Below are 23,152 nucleotides of genomic sequence, written 5' to 3'. Positions count from 1 at the left end.
AGAAACAAATCATTAATTTTTTTTGGCCTAAAGATGTGTAAAGCTAAATAGTTTGTAACTTGAAGGTTGTTTTATCACGTGGTTGTGGATTACTATGTTACTTACCATGGTCAGGTCTTTTTTTATTCTTTTAATTTTTTTAAATATGATTTAAATATGTTTGCTATTAACATTGACAACCAGGTGTTTATGGGTTTACTAGAAATATGTTATTTAAAATGGTCAGGTTTTTAAAAAGTATTTTATGTTTAATATATATAAATGCTTTTGAAACACCAATACTAAGAAAGTGTAAGTTGTGATGTAAAAATACATGAATGCAGCAATAAAAGACAACAATTGTCTTATAAAAAAAAACGCAATTCCTCACTTATTGTCCCTTATAGGCCATATATTAAAATTTTTTTTTAAAGTTATATTTGACTAAAATAGTAGATTGCTCAAGATTTATGGTAAACTTATAGTAAAGGCATACCCAGAATATTTAGACCAGTACAACAGTTTTTTCGGTTGAAATATTTCACCCCTGCGAATGTTTTTGTCATTTAAATTTAGACCACGTGGTTTTACTTGACCCTTTCAGTTTCTATTTCCTAGAATCTAGTTACATGTACTTGCAGTCAAATATAAAATCTAGACTTTTTTTTATTCTAAACTTTATATCCATTTATTGGTGGATACGCTGTACAATGAGTTCTAGAAAGAAATGGGACAATAGAAATAGGTTTTTATCATCTTGCAACAATTAACATGCTTAGAAGCGACCCCCCCCCCCCCCCCCCGGATTAATTTTCAATCCGCGCCTGACCGAGTCATAGCATCAGTAGTGAAACAGACTATACTATTTTATGAAGGATGTTCCTTGAAATTGGCTCGATAAACTATGTTTTAATTCAAAACAGACATTCTTTTATTTTTTGAAAAGCATGGTAATGCACACATAAGCATCAAACATGGCTATGATTTTATTATTAAAAGCAACCCAATGTTTATATTTTAAGAATATTTTCCGAACACTTATACTTCCGCTCAAAATTTCACAGGAACTGAACAAATCTCGGGGAAGTCTCGAGAGCTTTCATTCGAGCACCTCTGGATTTATTACATACTAAGCAACGATAAGGAAAACATTCCGAACACATTCGCAGGGGTGTATTTGTCGACAGTTATATAGATTTTTAAACCGATCTGGTGCATTTCAAAAGTAGAACTTTCTATTTCTCATTAACTTACTTTGTTTCACGTTTGACGCAATTTATAATTATATGAACTCTAAGAATGCAATTTTTTTTTATTTCAAGACATGCCATTATCAATGGGCTTCATACAACAGTGCACTGTGTCAGCCCACGAGACCGGCTGGTACAAGAAGCAGTAAAGGAAGTACCGAGGCTCCCAACAACAGAGCCAAATTTATTCCTGGTCTCTCTGTTGTAGTTGTTGTAGTTTCGATCACTGTTAAAAGGAATGCTGAATTATTACATAGCACAATATATATATATATCAGTTTGCTTGAGGATTGTTGTAACGTTAAATATAATATTGATGTTCAGTTGCAATAGTGCACAATAATACTAATTTGAATGAATAGAACCCACTTCCACCAACGTTATAAAATAACTAAATATATATGAACTTATTATATATATATATGAATATTATTTTGTTCATCCTTTCAGTTATAAAATGAATTTTAACATGTATATTTCCACTTGAAATTAAAAATCTTAGGTCGATGAAATTATTCTTTAGTTGAATATTTCCAACTTCAAATCTGAGACCTAGCGGTCCGTTCTATAGACCTAGATATCTACGACCTAGCGGCTAGGCTAGCTGCTGCAGGTGTCATAACAGTATTTCACTGAAGGTTCAGCTGAGCCAAAATAATTCCCAAATTTTCCTTTGAATTCGGGGCGTTTGCGCACGCGACAGGAGCTGATTTTTTTTATGAGATGAAAAACAATGTGTAAGAGGTCTAACTATCCCATTTTTGTAATAATGCGAGGTCATTTGAATTTTTGATGCGTGTTGTTTCCGGAGGGGGATGAAAAGGCCCGGGCTTGATTTTCAAGCACATGTGTAACTTCGAGGTAAACAAAGTCTCACGCCTTGCTGGATGCACGTGTGTATTTTGCTAGAAAATTGTAAATGAAGCGTTGTTCAAAAAGATGTCAAGAGGATTTTTTCCAGAAGTTCGTTTTGAATTTTTAATCTGTATGTAAAGTTGTGCAATTTTGGTAAGAATATATAATAAAATTTAATACTGTAGTGACACCTACGACCTGGAAACTTTTCTACTTTCACTTTCTAAAAACGACGAGGAGTTCCGGTGTTTCTTGCAGCGACTGCATGGGACGATGGATTGAAGAAAGTTGAACAATGCATCAATTATTAGACCTGTACACTGACTTTTAAGTATAATGATAAAACTAAATAATTAAGTCCAATATTAATACAGTGTACATAAATGATGACAGCACGAACTTCCGAACAGAGTCCACCATGAGGAAATTGCTGAAAATAATCATTATGCACGACTGTTCATCATGAACTTCACTAAAATGTCAACTTGTCATTCGCTGAGTTTTCTGTAGGGTAAGTCTGAATTGTTGTAGAAATTTTCATAAACACTACTTTTTTAAAATAAAACTTATCATTTCACAAACAACTACGTGGTGATGTTATGGATATAACCTACATGTACGTACAGAATATCACACTGTTGTTTTGATGTCCATGATATCTAGATAGAATGTTCTATCATTAAGATGACAGATGTCCTACGGACCCATAGCCTGGTCACGGTAAGATTATTCTTTCTACATGATATCGACCCTGGTATCGGCCTGAGTAGTTGGTATCTGCCCATGGACCGATACCATGCGAGGGCTGATACCAGGGACGAGATCAAATCAACAGTGTGATGTTGTTTATATTATATATATCTAAAACCAAAGATTTTTATTAAAATTTGAACTCCAAATAAGGAATAATATGTTTTACGGTGTGACTGTTGGGGCGAGCGCAGAAGGAACCACACATGTGTCATCATTGTTAAATGCAACCCGCATGGACTTGCCCTTACCAAAAAACTTTGGCTTTGTCTCGAAAACTTTTACCACCGCAAAGTAACCTACACAACAGTTGTGTATTCAGAACAATAGCACTCTTTATTTAAATATAATTGCAAAATCCCCATAGACTTTCTATATTTGGTTGTGTTTTGAAAACAAACTGGTAGAGAGCCGAGCATTTTAAAAACAGAAAATCTGGACTTTTTTCATTTTAGTAGATGAACATAGCTTGCATGGACACAAAGGTATTTACAATTATCAAAATATTATTAAGCAAAAAGTGGTGGAAGCGGAAACTTGGGACATATATAGTTACTGTTACAGTATTAATTTCATGTATATTGAAACTGTTTTATGCTACAGATTGACACTTGTGCTATAGCTGTGTAGACAATATGGCGGGCGTGTTGGCAGGGTGCCAGATCGTCCTGGACCTCAGCACCAGTGTTGGCTTCAAGAAGAAACGGGAAGTCAGGAGTACCATCACACAAAATGGAGGAGTCATCTCCTACATAGTTACCAAGAAGGTACACAATGTAATACTTCCTTGCAAAGTGAGACAACCTTAGTCTGCAGACTTCTGTAGAAACCAGGCAGATTACAGTGTCATGCAGTTGTCTAGTTGAGACTGATATTTACACTAGCTGTCCTCTCAGTGCAACATAATTACACATTCACAATACTTTATGCTATAATGGAAATTGATATCCATTTCAGGAGATTACTTTTAATATTTCCTTGTTCATTCTTATATACCCATTATATGCATATCTAATAGAAAGACGTTAGTGCTTTAGGTTACATAAGGAAAGAATAGGTAAATTTTGATTCATAAAATTTAAAAAATCTTTTCATAATTGTCATGTGGAGAGAGAGAGAGAGAGAGAGAGAGAGAGAGAGAGAGAGAGAGAGAGAGAGAGAAGCTATTTACACATTTATCAAATTCGGTTGTAGTCCCATACCAGTGAAATCATTATGTCCCTTCTTCAATTTCCAGACTTTTTACATTATGTGTGAGAAAATGATTTAAAATTTTCTGTTTAGCTTTATAATTAAGAACGTAAGATCGTGTTGGAGTTTTTTAAGAGATCGTTTTTTTAAGATCAACAGATGATAAAGAAATTTTAAAAGACTTGTTTTTATAATTTACTTGTCAAGTTCGTCCTGTAAAAAATTTTGATCAAATGCTCTCAAAATCTATTTAGCACATAAAATGACAATTGGTGTTGTCAGCAGCTAGGGACATGTATTGCTTATACATTTTTCCCAGAATGCTTGTTATTATTTTAATTATGATTAAGTTGTATAATCTTTGATTTTTTTGATACCTCTAGAGAACACATGTTGTGCTGAATGATGCAGAGAAAGCAGACGTCAGCTATAAATGTAAAATGGCAGCAAAGTTCTGCATCCCTGTGGTTTCGCTGGATTTTATTTTTGACTGTATCAGTCAAGGGAAGCTACTGGACACAGACAATTACCTTCTGGTTGGAAAAACAAAAGCACGGGAATTCAGCTCAGGCAAAATTTCAGGTAAGTTAACAAACCTGAAAAAATTTACAAGGGGGTTGTGGTTAAGTTAAATTGAAAAAAAAAATAATTCAGTTTTTTCACAAACATCATTATCCTTAATTATAAAGTATGTATATAGCAAACAGAGTCTGGGGGTTTGTAGGAATTATCATGTCTTTCTGTATGTCTATACATGTATTACAATTCAATCTGATTAAAATCAGATCCTTGATTTTTAATTGTCGCTACATGAGTAGTGACAATAGAAAAAACATGGAGCGGATCGAGGATCTGATTTTAATCAGATTGTATTACATTTTTGATCATACGTCATTAGAAGTTCAAAAAGAGGACAAAGAGTGCTCATGACCTGAGGGTGTGTCATGGCCCTGACCTTTTTGACAAAAGTCAAGGTCGGTGAAATACAGGGTCTCATCTAGGGTCACATATTTAATATAATAATAAGAATGTAACCCCCCTCTACCATTGTACACATTACTTTTATTTCACTTTAAGTGAAAATCATTCAATAAAGATTAACCCATGCCCTGCTGTATTGTTGTCAAATCAAAAAGAGCACCTGTGCTGAATTGTTTTTATTAAAAAAATCACATGTTGAGGACCGACTTTCATAAAATACTGTATACAGGGAAATATTTGCCCCGTTTTATTTTTGCCCCTTTCGCCCTCATTGTCAGAAGGCAAATTTAAGACTGGGCGAATTCTATGTTGCAATTAATATCTCTGATTACACAACTGCATCTGGGCGAATTCAAGACGGGGCGAAAAAGCTTGCAAGTGTAAAAAGGGCGAAAGTTACATGGGGCGAAAATAACCCTGTATACAGTAGGAATCTCATTCATGTGCATGTTTATGTACATGTACAATTTATCCTCTCTATTATCTTCAACATGATGGGATTTGGGGAAAAATTCAAAATAATGATATCATGCAAAGCTTATTTTTGAAAATCATACAGAAACGGTGGTTGAGGCTTTCAACTCGCATTGCTATCGTACAGGTACATACATCTACAAATGTACATTGTACCGATGTTTGACATTCATGTACCAAAATTACTGTGGAATCATTAGATTTCGTGGTGGCTCAATTTTCGTGGAATTTGTGGGTACCTCTCATCCACGAAATAACATCCCCCACGAATTAATAAATTAGGGCTATAAAGTCATCTTCCTCTTGCATGTATACGAAAATACACGAAATTACGTCCCCACAAACCTGTAAAATTTAAACAATCCACGAAAATTGGCCCCCACGAATTTTAATGATTCCACAGTAAACTGTATCATGCAATAAATCTTGTGAAACTTTCAAAAACTGACAACACAGAAATCTGTGACAGATCTTACAACGTTTTTCTGGATCATGCAGTAATTTAACTGTTTTCCTTTTGAAGCTGAAAAATCTGAGTTGAAGCCAAAAGGAAAGAATAGGAAAACTTTTTTTACTTTTAACCCAAAGTCTGTGAAAGCATGGAAGGAGAAAGACAAAAACATGCCACCATTTGACGATGAAAGCGATGTTGCAAAGTTTGCCATGTTTCAGGTAAATTAACATCTGTTAATAAAAATGACATGAAGAAAAAAATGTATATGTTGTAGACTAAGTTCTTATATGTTCTAGTACATTTGATGAGTTGTATAGATTAGTTCATTATATTTGAAGTGAATATTTATCCAAGAGTCTGGGATTTTTCAACAATACTGTAATCATATTATATTTGGTTTGTACGATATTTGGTGGAAATTAGTTTTTGAACAAGTTGGCTTGTATTTGAATTAGCATATTTCTGAATTTGACTATTCATATACATTTATGAATGGCATTTGGCAATGTACTTGTAAATGATTTAACGGAAGCTGCATTCTGCTAATAGCGCTAAATAGAATACACAGCCAAATGTAGTACGTTTACAGTAATCATTAAATAAATGCACATTTTCTGATTCAGCTTTACAGCATTTAAATAAAAGGTTAATAATTACAAATTTAAAGAGTTTAATTTCATTATACTACATAGCACTGTCACATTCCTATGTTTAATCATTGCTATGATTACAGATTGGTGACAAGAAAACTCACACCACACAGTTTGGAGTTCTGGAAATTTGTGCTTTTAGAGGAGTTACTGCCCTTGAAAATAAGGATGCCACACCGAGATTCTGTGTTTGTTCTCACAGAGGCAGTGTAGAGGATTTACAGGTGAGACTGCGGTGTTGGAACAATAGATACTGTTGAAACTTACTGAAGCCATGCGCATACAAATTGTTTTCAAAGAATACAAAAAATTACTGAATTATTAAAAATTGTAATCCTCATGCTATATATATTACAATGAGGTAGAAAATTAGAAAATGTATGTAAAAGAAACCCATGCAGATTTTGATTTAATCTGTTTACAACTTGGCAGATTTAAATTAAATAACAATATCTGGTTAAATGAAGTACAATCATGTATTTTGTATTTTGATTCCCCAGAATAAAGCAGAATGTGGAAGCAAGGAGTTCCGCTTCGTGCAGACGTCAGAGGAGGCTCTGTGTGTGTACAGCGCCCTCTATAAACAGATGAAGGACCCCCCGAGTGGCATGAATGTCTGTCACAAACCTCCCTGTCAGAATATTGGAACCAAACAGCTCCAGAAGGTACGAGTTTTGATTCAGCCTATTATATTACATTCATAGTTAATAACATTGTTGACTCAACTCTGATTAGCTGCTGAACGTTTTCTTTTTTTTTCAAAAGTACTGCAAACACAACTCGAATTGGAGGATATTCATAATGTTACATTTTTTTTTAATCACAAATAAAACAGCTAATACTGGAGTATGGAATGGAAGAGACAGAGTTATCTGCTCCTGTGGCAGAGTTGACGCAGCACATTTGGCGGGAGGCAGGGGGAGAGATCGAGCAAGTCCTGAGTAGTCCACTACAGTCCATCAAACTTGACCAGGTGAGCACAAAATTTACAGGGCCATTTGTATTAGAAAAAAATATACTGTGTCAGCTGGCAATAATTTCAAGAGTACTCATGCTACTGTAGTTGATAGGAAAGGCAGGTTAAAAGAACCATGCAGTTTTAATTTCAATTATTGACATCCATGATATAATTATTATAAAGAGATCTACAGCTCAGAGGATATATGTAATACTAAGTCTTATTTGTTTATTTTGAAAGCTTAAATTCATCAATTTTCCTGTAAGCATTCCCTAAAATTAGATAAAATTCTTTCAAAATTAAATTTTGACACAAAGGTTGAGAAGGCTACAGCCATTTTGACCCAGATGAAGGAGAGCCAATCAGACAACAGCAAACTCCAGGCTCTGTTTGATGAGTTCTACACGGCCCTCCCTCACCGACCTCAATACAGGACAACCAGCTTCTCCATGTCATGGCTGGCCAGGAAACTCGACCTATGTCAGGTATGACTCTATGTCACTCAGGTATGCCACTATTTCAGGTATGAGTCTATTTCACTATGCCAGGTATTCTATATATCAGATATGGTATTATGCTAGGTATACCACCATGTCATGTATTATACATTTGTATACCACTATGTCTTACATGAGGTATGCCATTATTTCAGTTCATCAGATACACCGCAATGTCAACACATTTATACACAGAGAATAGTGTACAGACAAGTTCATGGTACTAGGCTAATTGAAAAAAACAACAGTGTTGAAAAATTTCTCAAAACAATAACTGAAAAGCTGCCAGACCTGTATTTTTTGAATCGTCTTAGTAATACATTTGTAACTTAAAAGTTCCATTGCTGTCAAACTTCTTTTTCCAAATTACAGGGGACAAAGGAATTGATAAAGATCCATGTGTATTTTCATAATATGTCATAATAAATCTGTTTTTTTATGACATATGAGTGTAGATATCTGACTTCTATCACTACTTGGTTAAACACTGTATTTACCCTTAGGCTACTTCTCTTTGTAATTATCAATTAAACATTTTATATTGTTGCCTTTCAGCTAATCAAGGACGTGGTGTCAGTAAGTGAGGCCACGAATTGGTCGACGCGAGGCAATGCCGAGGCTCAGTACAAGGCCCTCAGATGTCAGATATCCCACGTATCAGGAGGCCTACCCAGACAGGTCCTAGATATCCTCAACCTGAAACAGTGAGTTCAACGTCGTTGATGGTGTTATCAGAGTCAGGATTTTAGATATCTGATCATTCAAAATGTAAAGCCTTTCAAAATAATTTAAAAATACTCACCGACTCAGTCAAAAAGAGATTTTGGCATGAATATTGGTGAAATGCCCTCACTGATGATGTCATGTGACCTCAGTGATGGTACAATAAAACCTGAATTATGATGATGACACATTATTTTCTTCATAAACATTACATTTGAGGATATCTTCTAATTATCTGTTTTATGGATTATGTAATGTTTTAGAGGGGAAGAAATGAGAATTCAGAATGTATATGCCATACATCGGCCCTCAGAGAGTGAGAATTTCCGCTCAGACCTGAGTTCCAGGCTGCTGTTTCATGCCTCCAATGCAGAAAACTTTGTTGGAATTCTCTCCAGGTAAAAACTAGTTAATTACCTGGTTGTCCAAAATGTTCAGTTTTTGTTGTAATGAGAGAAATTATAGTGTTGTTATGGTTAATATAATATTACAGAGGTCTCCTGATGCCAAAGGTCGTCGTCGATGACTACGGAGGAAAGAGAACTGATCCAGGAATGCTGGGACATGGGATCTATTTTGCAAGCTCCGCAAGGTGTGTTTTCAATCATAATGATTACGTTCTTAAAACTCACACAGTCATGATGATGGTAAATTTCGATGGCTTTCTTGCTAGTTATTTTGTTGTGATACATAAATTTGACAGGAGATACTTATGCAATTTTTTGTAGTAAAAAAAGATTCATCAAGGTCCCCTGAAGTTTGATAAGAGTTATCAAAATTCACCTGTATTAATGATCATGACATTTTTAAAGTCTATTTCCTGACCCATATGTTTTCTCTCATAACTTTGTAGTACGAGCATAAAATACTCCAAACCAAGCAAAACCAGAAACACACGGATGATGCTTGTCAGCCAGGTGGCGCTAGGAACCACGCTGGATGTGTACAAACATCAGTGGGACCTTACAGAACCACCCAGTGGCTACCACAGCGTCCATGGGGTGGCTGCCACAGAGGGGGTGGAGTCTGACTTTCAGGTGAGTAGATTTTTTAGTGGACATCACTTTGGAGAGATGAAGTTTTCAGGTCAGTAGATTTTAGGGATGTAAGTGGATTTTACTGTTGGGGGGGGGGGGGGATTCATCTGTTAAAAATGAAGTTTTCTGATATTTAATGCTCAACATAATGGGAGTTTTTGAAATTCAGAGCATATCGTACGTATAACTTCATATAACAGCAATTTCACTGTTAATTTCCTTCCTTTCAATACAATTTTTTACATGCTCCCAAAAAAGTGGGGGCCAACTCCATCTCAATTTACTTTTTCTATGTAAATTAAAAAAAAAAAATGTTTGCTGTGATAAAAAAGCCGCCCTGGCCCCCTGATGCTACATGTATTTGCCTGACATGAATGTTTCTACCACCAAAATTTTTGTTTGATTGCTCTTTATTATTTTGTATTAATTTTATCAGGTTTTTGTACTTCACGGCATGCATATGTTTCTTTGTGATTTTTGCACTATGCTGAACCATCAAAAATGAACTTATGATCATGATAAAGACTGATTTTAACTTTTATTATGTTTCTTGGTATGAATTTGGTATCAATAATAACTCACAAAATTAATGTTTTCATCATGTTGGCTTTAGGACGATGAGTTTGTTGTGTACAACACAGACCAACAGATGCTGAGTTATCTCGTTGAGTTCACCATTGGCAGCGAGATTCCTGTCGAGATTTCTGTTGAAAAAGAGGTTTTGGAAAGGGAGGAAACTCCAGAAGAGACCATTATTGGTCAGTGATAGAAAATATTTTAAAATACAAAAGAGAATCACTCATAATGCCCAATTCAAGCCTTTTTAGTATAAAATTATAATAAAACAATAACATGGAATAAGAAATTACTTGGCTGTTCATGTTTTTAATTTGAGAATAGGACTTAATTTAGATACATGTATAGTTGTATACCTACAAATGTATTAATACAAGTAAACAAAAAATGAAAATGTATATGAAATTTTTTTTTTCATCTGTGTTATTTTGACTAAACAGTAATTTAAGAACAGTAACTATTATAGATAAAATTTCAAGATATTTTGCTGGTTGATTTTGCAGACATCAGCGATGTACATGATGTCACAAACCCATTGACAAAGGTCAAGGCTGGCTTGGTTTCTAATGACAACACCCCTGTTACTCTACTTGAAGCCCATATCCGAGCTAAAGTGATCGACTTGGCAGGGGAGGTAAACAGTTTAAGTTGAAAAAAGTAACTTTGAATTCATAATTTTATCTCCCCTTAGATTTGATAAACATTCTATTCCTAAAACATTCCCTTAAAAATAAAGAGATACGCAACATAGCGCGGTGTTAAACATTTAATTGAGGGTTTTTTAGCAGAGTTTTATCAGCTCAAATTAATTAAGAAAAGTTTTGATTATTGATTACATTTAATATGCTTGTACACATGCAGTCAATCAGACACTACAGTAGGGTAAAATTGTATTCAATAATTAATGATAACTTCAAATGTGTTTAACTTTTTACAGTCTTTTTAAAATATGAAATCGATGATCATGATCAATGCAACTTGGTCATTGACAAGTAAAATTTGATTGAAGTGGCAAACACATACTGATTTTGATGTATCAACATTTGTAGTACAAGTACTGCATCAGTATTTTGTTCGGTTGTCAGGTGGTGGTGTTACAAGAGTACCACAACAATAGTGACCAGGCCCTGGAGGCTAAGTACGTCTTCCCGCTGGATGAAATGGCGGCGGTGTGTGGCTTTGAGGCGTTTATCAACGGGAAACACATCGTTGGGGAGGTGAAGGAGAAAGAGACGGCCCACCGGGAATACAAGCGGGCCGTCCAGGAGGGGCATGGGGCGTACCTCATGGACCAGGACAAAGAAACACCGGTATACATGATGCAGTTTTTAAAATCAAATTTAATTTCATTTTAGCATGATTAACAATAAGTTGTTAGATAATGCAGTAAGTATGGTGAACATTCTGAAGGTAGGGGTAAATGATCATATTCCTTTATGCCTTAAAAAAATATTAGACATTCATGAAGGTAAAACTGAAAAAAGGTTAAAAAAAAAAGAGACAGAGAGACCGATTTTGTTGAATGAATCTGACCGTAGTCATGAGATTGATTGTTATTTTATGCTTCCTCACTGCCATACCCCTCATACATTTACAAAGAGGTACATGTATTAAGAGTTATCCTCTCCTGTTTTTGTGTTTGTCTATCGGTCCATTCCCATTAAAACAGCAAATACTCATACTTGGAACCAAGGTTAATGTTGTTTATGTCATTGTGTCATGACCTTGAACCATGGTAATTTGAGTAATTGGCAATTGCAAGGTTAAGGTCAAACAACATTGCATTTTTCTCAAAAAGCTAGTTGGGATATTGTGAAAGCTAAGTTTAAAAAGAGAATAGATATAAATACATCCTGATTCAACTAAAAGTGTCTAGTTGAATCAGGATGTATTTATATCAGTTTACTCCTCATAGACTTGATTTAGAATTTATCACGTACATATTTAACAATTGGCGGACTTTTTCTTTGTTACAGGAGGTGTTCACGGTCAGCGTGGGGAACCTCCCCACGGGGGCTGTGGTGGTCATCAAGATCACCTATGTCACAGAGCTACAGGTGGACGGTGATCTCATCAACTTCCGTCTCCCAGGCAGCGTGGCACCATGGAAACAAAAATTTGTTGACGCACCAGAATTCAAAGACAAGGTTTAATGTTTAATTGTAGCAGACAAGTTCTTAATAAAGCAGTGAATATCAAAAACAAGTGCCATTGGCTATATGTCTAGTCTATATTTCAGTTGATAACTCATGAACATAAAATATAGATTTTTATGGTCATTTGGTGTTAACACTGTGGAACCATTATTTTTCCTAGTGGCCATTTTGGGGAGATAGTCTTTGTTTATATATTATTGATAAATAATTTTCTGTTTTACTGTCTGTCTGCTCTTTGTCATAGAGCTGGGACACAGTACAGGTGGGAGACACCTGCTGTAGTGTACAGGTGTATGTAGACATGCCCTTTGTTATATGTCTGTATTTTTGTCTACTCTATGTTATAGGACTGGGATACAGTACAGGTGGGAGACACCTGCTGTAGTGTACAGGTGTATGTAGACATGCCCTTTGTTATATGTCTGTATTTTTGTCTACTCTATGTTATAGGACTGGGATACAGTACAGGTGGGAGACACCTGCTGTAGTGTACAGGTGTATGTAGACATGCCCTTTGTTATATGTCTGTATTACTGTCTACTCCGTGTTATAGGACTGGGATACAGTACAGGTGGGAAACACCTGCTGTAGTGTACAGGTGTATGTAGACATGCCCTTTGACATCCGGAGTCTGGAGTGTCCCACGCATAAAGTACTCTCCAAGGTAATCTATAGATACATTCTTTTCATCCAGCCTTCGGCATATCGGAGTATCAAGTAGCATTATTTCCTGGCTATTATGCTCGGGATCGCCCTTCAAAAAAGCTAAAAACCTACCTGGAAGTGACGTCACATACCGTATAAATAGTGCTCCCACTGTGATAAACACTCATATTTTTTCTGGCGACATCGGGACATGAGCCCTTGTCGGTTATATGGTTATTGCGGTGTTAATAAATTTTCTAAGACGTGGTCTTAGTTGCAAGGTTTGTAAAGCCTTTAAAAACGAATTAAATCTACCAATGACGAAGTCTTGGTTTGAAAGGATTGATAATCCGTGCATTTCGTTTTACACATGGTTCATGTGGTTTTACAACTCAAGTTGTACAATACACGTTGTGTATTTGTTGAATGCACGATTAGAACACGCTGTGTTCAGAATTTTGTCGTGAATATATTTTACCGCAAGTTTTACAGTACACGTTGTGTATTGGTTGATAGTACGTTTATAAAACACGTTGTGTTCAGAAATTTGACTACTATAAAAAAAAAAATTTACATCGCAAGTTGAATAATATACACGCTGTGTACATATATATTAAATAGTACAGTACAATTAGAACACGCTGTGTTCAGATTTCTTATGGTTTTATTGATCTCAATATCACGGATATAAATGAGACAAGAGATGGAATTTCTCTTAACGGCTGACTGATACTGGAGATAATTGGTTTACGACATATAATTTACAAAATGTAGTGATCATAGTAAAATGACCAAAGGTCTGAAGTTTGAACAAAATAACAGTCAGGTTAATAATACAACTGTACAAAATCATGTAGCGAAAGAAGATGTCAATTTAGAACATCTGAACAGGCTGATGCAATATTTTACATGAAATTAATGTTGGTTTATTGATCATAAAAAAAAAAAAAAAAAAAAGAAGTATTCAAGGCATCAGTTTGCACATGATTGAAATAAGTACAACTGATGATATCAGTAATATAATTTGGTGTCATTGAAGACCAAACAAGAAATTGCACAAATGAACTTGAATTTATTCTGCTTCTCAGAGCATTTATACATTGGCTGTAAAATGTTTTAATTCTGGGATGAGAAGCTTACATATACATATGTTTTCTATACCACATAATATATGGTGTTTTCAAGTTATTGTTGTCACAGAAAAGATGATTGTCTACATTACATTTATTTATATTACATTGTACAGACGAAGTTATACATGTTGTGAAGTTTGGAAGAAAGAAACTTAAAATCTTGGAGAATCATAAATTTTTTGAAAGACGAACTGATTCATAAAATATTAGAGAATTCAATTGATCACTGTTTGGAATGGGTGCAAAAGACAATTTATGCAGTGTTTTGAATCAAATCAATTGTTTGTGCAGTTTTATTCAGATATAAAGTTTGAGTTAAGAGTTATAAAGTTTGACTGAAGTGACAGTGAATGTTGAAAACAGGAGTACCGGTATTGATTAAAAAATTTGAATGAAAGACATATATATGTCTAAGTTAGTAATAGAGAGAAATCAAACAAACATTAGGATACTTGACTTGAAAAGTACTTTTAAAACAAGTACATGTACCGGTAATATACATGTATTCAGTCAAATAATTACTAGTAATATGGTTTTACTATTTAATTGTTTTTTGCATCCATAATTATTACAAAAGTCATAAACCTGCACATCATTATATGATTCATGGGAATGATTTGAGGAACAAAGAACCAAACACTTATTGACTTAGATGATTTGATTTCAGACACAATACATGAATTTATTTTAAGCTAATTTAAATGAAGATCGACTTCATGGAAACTAAGGCTTGATAAGTATTGTTATGACAATGTATGACATAAAGAAATGAAGTTGTTTGATACATTGCTGAAATCCTGAGATATAATACAAAAGAAAAGGTTCAGAGTGAAAGAGGATCAATGTGATGAGAATGAAAATCCATAAATAATACAATGTTCACTATAACCCTATTTGTTATAACAATAAACATTAAAACTTATTACCAAAGTATGGTACATGTTCAATTAGATTGAAATGAAAGAGTATGGTATATATTAAAGAAAGAGACTATATGTGACCATCTTTTATTTCTATCCTAAGAATTTGGTGAATTAAATTTTTACCATATGTCATGTAGAATTAGATCAAATATAAAAGCTATATATACTAGCCTGTCTAGATCATGAAATGCAAGCAATTTTATACCAAGACAAATTGTCAATGGAGATCAGTTGTTTTACAACCTTCCTCTTTAGGGAAAATCCAGTGATAAGGATTATAAATGTAAAAATACATCTGTAATAGAATATTGCAATGGAAGAGATATAATTGAATGGTAAATTGGCAATAAACAGTTATAAGTTATTGAATAGAGTATTGAATATACTGAAACATGAGAATATGTTTGATTATATATTTATAGAGACACTGAAATTTGATTTTTTGAGATTCTCTTGATACAAGATGGGTTACATGAGTAACTTTAATTTGGAATTACGATACACTAGCAAGTACCATGTTTACAATGTTCATATTGAGAAAAAGCAAAGAACAAGCTGATTTTCATACATTTATTATATACTTACCATATATGTATTAGTTGATGCATTGGAATGGTTTCCAGTATATGTGAATAATTATTGATTATCTCTTTAGAACTTATCATCATAACTGAAGTCTTCATGAAAAGACAAATGTTACAGTGTATGTATTTACTCGCTAATGGTGTTTAGTATATATGATACTACAAATTTAAAACAGATTTTAGAACGTTTCTGGTAATATTTAGAATTTGAATCGGAAATAAGGCTATGTAGTAGCTGAAACAGAAAATTAAAATGATGGAAAAACTTTTAAATATTAAAGATGATTGAATTTCTTTACAAAAGATTGAGAAAGTTCTTTTTCTGTATTTTCTAATTGTGTTATATTGATTGAATATATGAATTAACAAGATTTATACTTTCGCTTATTTCATATTATGGAATTTGATTATAATAAGTTATTTCAAGATAGTGATTGTGTTTAATCATATCACTCGATCAAAGGACAAAGATATTATAGTACAATATTTACTATTGAAGAAATGTTTACTCATATTTAGCTGCTGGCATATATGTAAATAATGTTACACTAGATATAACATATCTGATTCATAAATTCCAAGAAAGATTACAGGGAACACATTTGTTCCTCTTTTTGCCAGTGGGTGAATTAATAAAGACTATAGGCGAATTACAATGCCCTACATTGTCTCTCGATGAACAAAGCTTTGTCTGGGCAAGTTTTAATTGGGACAAAACTGTTTACAATCTAAGAAAATAACATGGGGCAAAAATAGTTCTGTTTACAGTTCCCAATTGTTGGTCTTGTTGTGATTACATGAATATAGATATATTGACGACCAAAAAATGACATTACAAAGAACTTAATATTAGATTTCATATCTTGTCATAAATTGTTAATACACAAAAAATTAATGTCATACAATGTTCCCACTTTATAGGGAAAAGTTATATATACTCCATGAATATACATGTATATGTAAATACATGTAATAGATTGTTTATTATGATACATATATTAGATTTATGGACAATGCAATGTGAATTCCATATATTCTTAGAGAAAACAGTACCTAGCTAGAGGTTAAAATCTTTATAGGTCATTTATATTAACTTAAATCATATTGAAGATATAATTATCAAATTTAGAAAAGATTGCAAGTTTTGAGATTAGTTTTCTTAAAACTAATTAATTCATGCAGAGTTTGGTTGTACAGTGTATTAATATATCAATTGAAAATGGATGTGTTATGAAAGATTAGCATTTTGATTTTTGTATAAATACCACATACCAGGAAAGTCATAGATATTGATTTAAGAATTTTCAAAGGAAGGAACGTTGATGTTCAAAGACATCAGACAAGATTATACCTGACATCCTTCTGTACACAAGTGAATACTATATTGCTTTTACTGATAATATCTAAAGTTTCAAAGAAAACTTAACTTATCCTAATATATAGCTATATGAGCTAGACAAAATAGGACATACATGTAATATAAATATGATTTTAGTTTACAAAAGAATGATTGACATATAGGTAATTCATGAAGAATGAATATTTTTCTGATCAGAGGGTCATTGTACCTTAGTTATGTTGCAAAACTTAATCATACATGAATATGATACAGGTACTTTATATTCAAGGAAGAAAACATTTGTTTTCTACATTACATTGGAAGCTAGAAGATCATACATTTGATTACATTATAGCTGTATTATAAGTGTATATGTACCCTATATACATCAGACAGTAAAATCTGACATTTCAATGAATGCAATTCATTCTTTTTTCTATTAACATCTTACAGACAGAAAATTAGATATAGTTTGGATTTTACAAACAATGTATTTATTTATATCACAGAGAAATGAGGCAGAATGGTTTTAAAACATTATTTTCTGAGAAAACATTAATCATGCAGCCACAATATGGACATGCGCAATTATTAAAGAAATTGGTGGGGAAAATAATGGGTACATTTGATGTGTTTTGTGGCTAAGATGATCAAGCAATTTTGTGTTTCCACATGATGAAACCAAAGTTGATTTATTAAAATGGTCTATGTTTATTTATATCATTGATTGAGAATCTTCTCTATTTGGAAGGATTTTTTATTTATTGTCAAATACTTTGAAGATGCTACTTGATACTCCGATATGCCGAAGGCTGGATGAAAAGAATGTCCCCCTCATCCAAGCATTCCCCCGGATGTGATGGATGAGGGGCATTCTTGGAAGACAGCCTGAGGCTGAGGAGTATCAAGGTTCCCTCCCTGTATGGGTTTTGAGAATTGTTTATCCCACCTCAAATTAAAATACATATTTGACAATAAATCTGCTTTAAAATTATGAGTGTTTATCACAGTGGGAGCACTATTTATACGGTATGTGACGTCACTTCCAGGTAGGTTTTTAGCTTTTTTGAAGGGCGATCCCGAGCATAATAGCCAGGAAATAATGCTACTTGATACTCCTCAGCCTCAGGCTGTCTTCCAAGAATGCCCCTCATCCATCACATCCGGGGGAATGCTTGGATGAGGGGGACATTATCCACTTTTCTTATACATGTAATGATTTTGGTTTAATGTTATAATTATGTTGTAACAGGATTATTCTGTTTAACTCACATGTAGGCTAAACTTGTGATAGGAAGAGAAGATACATTGCACATATTGAAATAAGATGTACATTGTCAAAACTTCTAAAAGCAAGCTGGCAATTTTCCTATGTATTAAAAACACTACAAAATTACTAATTATATTATTCACAGAGGACAGCTACAAAGGCCGTGGTGCAGATGAAAGACAATCAGATGTTGGAGGATGGATTCCAGCTTCTGATCGGTCTAGCAGAAATCCACGTTCCGCGGATGTGGGTCGAGTCCGATGAAGGAGGGTCACAGGTGAGTCTGGAAATATATGGAATTCTCAGGGAATAGTTTTAATTTAATTTATATTTACAATTGGGTTGCTTGTAAAAATGATGATTAAATAAAGATAAAATTTAGAAAGCAGAGAAAGATGAAATATAATATTTTACCCATTATCCAGCAAGAGGACGAGAGCAAGTTCATTGTCCACAAGACAGCAGCTTTTTTTGGAGGCAAAGCTGATTGCGTAGTATTGCATTTAAAATACATTTTACATTTTTATACATTTTACATTTTTTACATTTTACATTTTTATACATTTTGAAAAATTATATTACTGGTATCTTAATGGAATAAACATTATTGAAATAGACATCAGGCATTAGTTATGTAAGTCCTCACCATTGGGCTTTGTTATAGCTCTATAGCTTGGTTTGGATCTTAAAGTTTTGAACATTCAAATAACCTAAAGTGACAGTCAATCTGACAGCTTGTGACTTTACTAGGCATGCATGTTGACCTTTTACCCGGAGTTTGAGGCTGATGAGGAGTCAGAGGTTGAGGTCATCCTGATGATTGACAGCTCCAACTCAATGAAGGACTCCTCCCACCGTGATGCCAAAAAGGCTGCTCTCCTTGTGTTACATCTCATGGATCCAACATGGAGGTTCAATGTGGTCTCATTCGGGACAGGTATAGTTTGGAGAGAGAGAGAGAGAGAGAGAGAGAGAGAGAGAGAGAGAGAGAGAGAGAGAGAGAGAGAGAGATTTGTAGCTAGTCCAAAATGGAAATTATTAGGTACATGTAGTTGTAAAATTTTATGGTTTTTTGTCTTTTCAGCATTCAGAGAACTTTTCCCATCGAGTCTACCAGCCAATAAATTCAATGTACAGACAGCAAGGCAGCATATTCAGGTCTGCCAGTTACACAAACAAATGTATTTGTACTAGTCATGTACAAGCATGTAGTCATGAAAAGACGTGTAATATAATAAAACAAGACAAAAACATCTTTTAAACACCAACTCAGGTCCATTATATTCAGTTTGCCTCTGAATTACAAAATGTCGAAAAATAAAACGCAGATTTGCAAATTTATTAATCTTAGACTAAATGAAATATTGAACATAGATAACAGAGATTGTATGAAATTCTATTCATTTTAAAACTTAAGAGAGAGAAATGATATTATAATATCTATCATCTTAATTATTGCTGAAGAAGCTAGGGAGAGGGGAGAACTTGGTCTGAAGACCATCAAGAGAGTCTGTTGAGAGACCGATGATGGTGATATTTGAAGGTTTATAGATGAAAAAAATTAAATAAATATAGACAAGGCATCAATATTTTTTTTTCAAAAATATAGACGGACTATAAATTTCCGGAATCAAACATATGCAAATACATATACATGTAGATATACCACAAAAGTAAGGAAAACATTGTAAAAAAAATTATGAATGTGTTGACATTTATTGCAGAAATTACAAGCAAACCAGGGTAATACTGAACTCTGCAGGCCTTTACACTCTTACTACCTCCTTAAATCAGAGAGTTCCACCAGGAACATCTTCCTTTTCTCTGATGGCTATATCAACAATGATGAGGATACTCTGGTCAAAATATCCCAGAACTCTCAACACACAAGGGTCTTCACTATAGGAATCAGGTACTATAAATTCCTTATTTTACGTGAGTACCTAATTCCGTGATTCATCCGTTTTCCACTAAATCGCAAGAACATAAAATCGCGAATGCCGAATTTTAGTCAAAGTTACTTATATTTTACATATGTCCGAAAAATGAAAGCGAAATTTTAAAATTCGCAAGATGTTTTTCTCGCGATTTTACAAGGATATTAACTCCTCGCTTGTAATTAGGAATCTACAGTATGTAAAGAACGAGTTAAGCTCTGTATGTGGCTCAGTGGTCATACATGTTAAGCCAGTAACCTAAAGGTCACTGGTTCAAGCCTGCTTTGGTCACTTGATGTTGTGTGCTGTGTTGTTAGACAAGGCACTTTATCTGTATTTTTTCGGTCAACCTAGTTTCAATGGGTACTAGCTGGCTTATGCCAGTAGTTAGGGATACCTGTGATGGAATGGCGTCCCATCAAGAAGGAAAAGAGTAGAGAAAATCACAGTGTAATGCACAGGGCAATGTCAAATTTGTCTCTGATCCTTTTGCTGTCAGAATTACATGTTTTGATTGTTTGTCAAGTAAAGATACTTAGAGTCATGAAATTCTATTGGATTAAAAATCTCCATATTTGCTAGAAATATTTTTACCAATACTTAATGATAAAGTATTGAATTGTTTCATTTCTTCTATACTACAATATGTGTCATGATTTGGAAGAGCCATAATTGTAAAATAGCAACATAATAACTGCAATATTGGCCTCAAATTGGTGGAACTTTTCTATGTTTTGATAATATTTATGAAACATAAAACAATCTTAAGTTTGCAAGCATAATGAGAAGTTACAATGTTGTAATTTCTCTCACCAACAGCTCTGTAGCAAATCGTCATCTCCTGAAAGCAATAGCCAGAGTTGGAGCAGGCTCTAATGAATTCTATGATTCCAAGTTCAAATCCAAGTGGGAAGATAAGGTAAGTTCTATGGTTCTAAGTTCAAATCCAATTGGGAATTCAAAATAAGGTGACAGAATGATATAATTAAGCAGTTATGAATATATTAAAAAGCAATTCTATTGCACTAAAATCTACCACCATGTAACGGTATGTATACATTTACAATTCATCCAAATTGTAGAATTTTATAGAATATGCCATTATATTACTAAAAAGTAATGGAGACTTTCAATAATTATATGACTGCCGTCACGAGAAAAGGGCCCTTAAGGTCAAAATTTCACAAACTTACTTTTTTGTCAATTCCGATTTGTCAACTCTTTCTGAATACAAATATACAAAGATATCCAAGATCTTATGTGTTTTAAGCATTTTATGACAATTTTAAGACGACATGTTAACACGACTTTGACGTAGCTGGTCGAAAACGTCACGACGTCACGAACGTCAAATTTTGTTTTGCATTTTTTTTCTTCTATCATAATGGTTCCTTTCACACCGTCTTTAATTGTTTGAAGTAGAATTAAATAATAATTTTCTACAATTCTAGATTTCTTACAATTTTAACAGAAGAGAGCAAAACATTTTGAATATCCAGATATATTTTAAGTTCTGCAGCTAATCCAGAAACACTTCCGATAAATCCACATGCAACCCCCCCCCCCCCCCCAAAAAAAATAAGATAAATAGATAGATAAAGGATATTTAAAGAAAACAAATATCATCTTCTCCCCAACCTTTAAATGCATCAAAGTTATATTAGCTGCAGAGAGGCAAATTAGCAAACATGTAACAAAGATATAGACTGTCAAAATCGATGCCTATGTTTCCACAATTTTGGGGCAAACACAAGTTTCTTTTCAAAAAGAGAAATATTTATTCTTTTTTATCAACCTTTTGCACGGAAATTTTATCGCATATTTACCGATATTAAATTTTAAGTATCTTTATAGTTCTGATGCAAGTTTAAAATCAATAGCTGTTTTTGAAACTCGGAATTATATTGTGTTAAATTATTTTCCCGATTTCTCTTCTCTTTTGTACGTTACCAATACTTTATTCTTATGAAATTGCTGGTGAAAAAAATTGCTTTGATTGTCTCACTGGAAAGTTCCAACTACAAAAATGTGGAGAAAAGATTTTACAAAAAAATGGCATCTTATATTTATAGATTTAAATTTACATCCACTAAGTATGATTCCCTCTATTTCTTACGAAAATTTATTGTAATTCACAGCTGTATCGAGACTGAAATCTCCTCGGTCAAGTTCTAACCATGCAGTTTATCGATCGGTCGAAATCTTCAGAAACCTAAGAAATATCACGGATTGCACGAACTAATCATGATAATGTCAAACTCAAATTCCCATATAAGACGCTTGGCTACAGCTTTTATCTAACGCACTGGTGTACATTAGCAATAATTTAGTGACTTTCACTTACTTATTACGATCAAATCAATTCATTAATTCATTAAAAGAAAGATGTACATATAAACAATAAAATGCTTTTTTGGTGATACATGCGGGCTATAGAGATAGCCACATTACAGAATGCGGGTTACGTTAATCTTTTCGGTATTAATCGCTACCTTTTGTTTATGTTTATTGTTTAAACATACTCGTACACACCTAATTAAATGTATCAAATACGACAGACTCCCCCCCCCCCCAAAAAAAAAAAAAACGTACTGAATCTACAATTTTATTCAATTGCTTTGTTCATGCGTACCGTTGTATTTTTGTGATGCGATTTTTATAAACCATAATCGTTGAAATAATTTATTATATATACATTGTAAACATTATTTACAATCTTTTTCTTCAAAATGCAAGATTACATGTTCATGTAACTTTCAATAAGACTTCTGCATTTATTATGTCCAATTT

General features: G+C 33.7%; 1 protein-coding gene across 3 annotated transcripts in view; it reads left to right on the top strand.

The window, feature by feature from the left end:
• Nucleotides 1–1,883: 1,883 nt before the first annotated feature.
• LOC105348700 (protein mono-ADP-ribosyltransferase PARP4) overlaps nt 1,884–23,152 on the top strand; it is a 40,043-nt gene continuing 18,774 nt past the window's right edge. For 2 of the 3 annotated variants that reach the window (XM_066071900.1, XM_066071898.1), the window contains exons 1-22: nt 1,884–2,595; nt 3,438–3,601; nt 4,409–4,607; nt 6,004–6,152; nt 6,668–6,808; nt 7,085–7,249; nt 7,420–7,557; nt 7,860–8,027; nt 8,595–8,743; nt 9,026–9,160; nt 9,256–9,354; nt 9,616–9,799; nt 10,413–10,557; nt 10,879–11,009; nt 11,461–11,685; nt 12,352–12,522; nt 13,085–13,195; nt 18,571–18,702; nt 19,176–19,362; nt 19,510–19,583; nt 20,150–20,337; nt 21,182–21,281. In XM_066071900.1, coding sequence (XP_065927972.1) covers nt 3,470–3,601; nt 4,409–4,607; nt 6,004–6,152; nt 6,668–6,808; nt 7,085–7,249; nt 7,420–7,557; nt 7,860–8,027; nt 8,595–8,743; nt 9,026–9,160; nt 9,256–9,354; nt 9,616–9,799; nt 10,413–10,557; nt 10,879–11,009; nt 11,461–11,685; nt 12,352–12,522; nt 13,085–13,195; nt 18,571–18,702; nt 19,176–19,362; nt 19,510–19,583; nt 20,150–20,337; nt 21,182–21,281 — 3,123 coding nt within the window. In that variant the 5' untranslated portion in view covers nt 1,884–2,595; nt 3,438–3,469. The remainder of the gene's footprint in view (nt 2,596–3,437; nt 3,602–4,408; nt 4,608–6,003; nt 6,153–6,667; nt 6,809–7,084; nt 7,250–7,419; nt 7,558–7,859; nt 8,028–8,594; nt 8,744–9,025; nt 9,161–9,255; nt 9,355–9,615; nt 9,800–10,412; nt 10,558–10,878; nt 11,010–11,460; nt 11,686–12,351; nt 12,523–13,084; nt 13,196–18,570; nt 18,703–19,175; nt 19,363–19,509; nt 19,584–20,149; nt 20,338–21,181; nt 21,282–23,152) is intronic. The other variant, XM_066071899.1, reaches the window with a different exon arrangement.

This window comes from Magallana gigas, chromosome 9, assembly GCF_963853765.1.
Source record: "Magallana gigas chromosome 9, xbMagGiga1.1, whole genome shotgun sequence".
In the NCBI taxonomy this organism is placed as follows: Eukaryota; Metazoa; Mollusca; class Bivalvia; order Ostreida; family Ostreidae; genus Magallana; species Magallana gigas.
The sequence above is the reverse complement of the archived record's forward strand: the minus strand, read 5'-3'. Positions and strand labels throughout refer to the sequence as shown.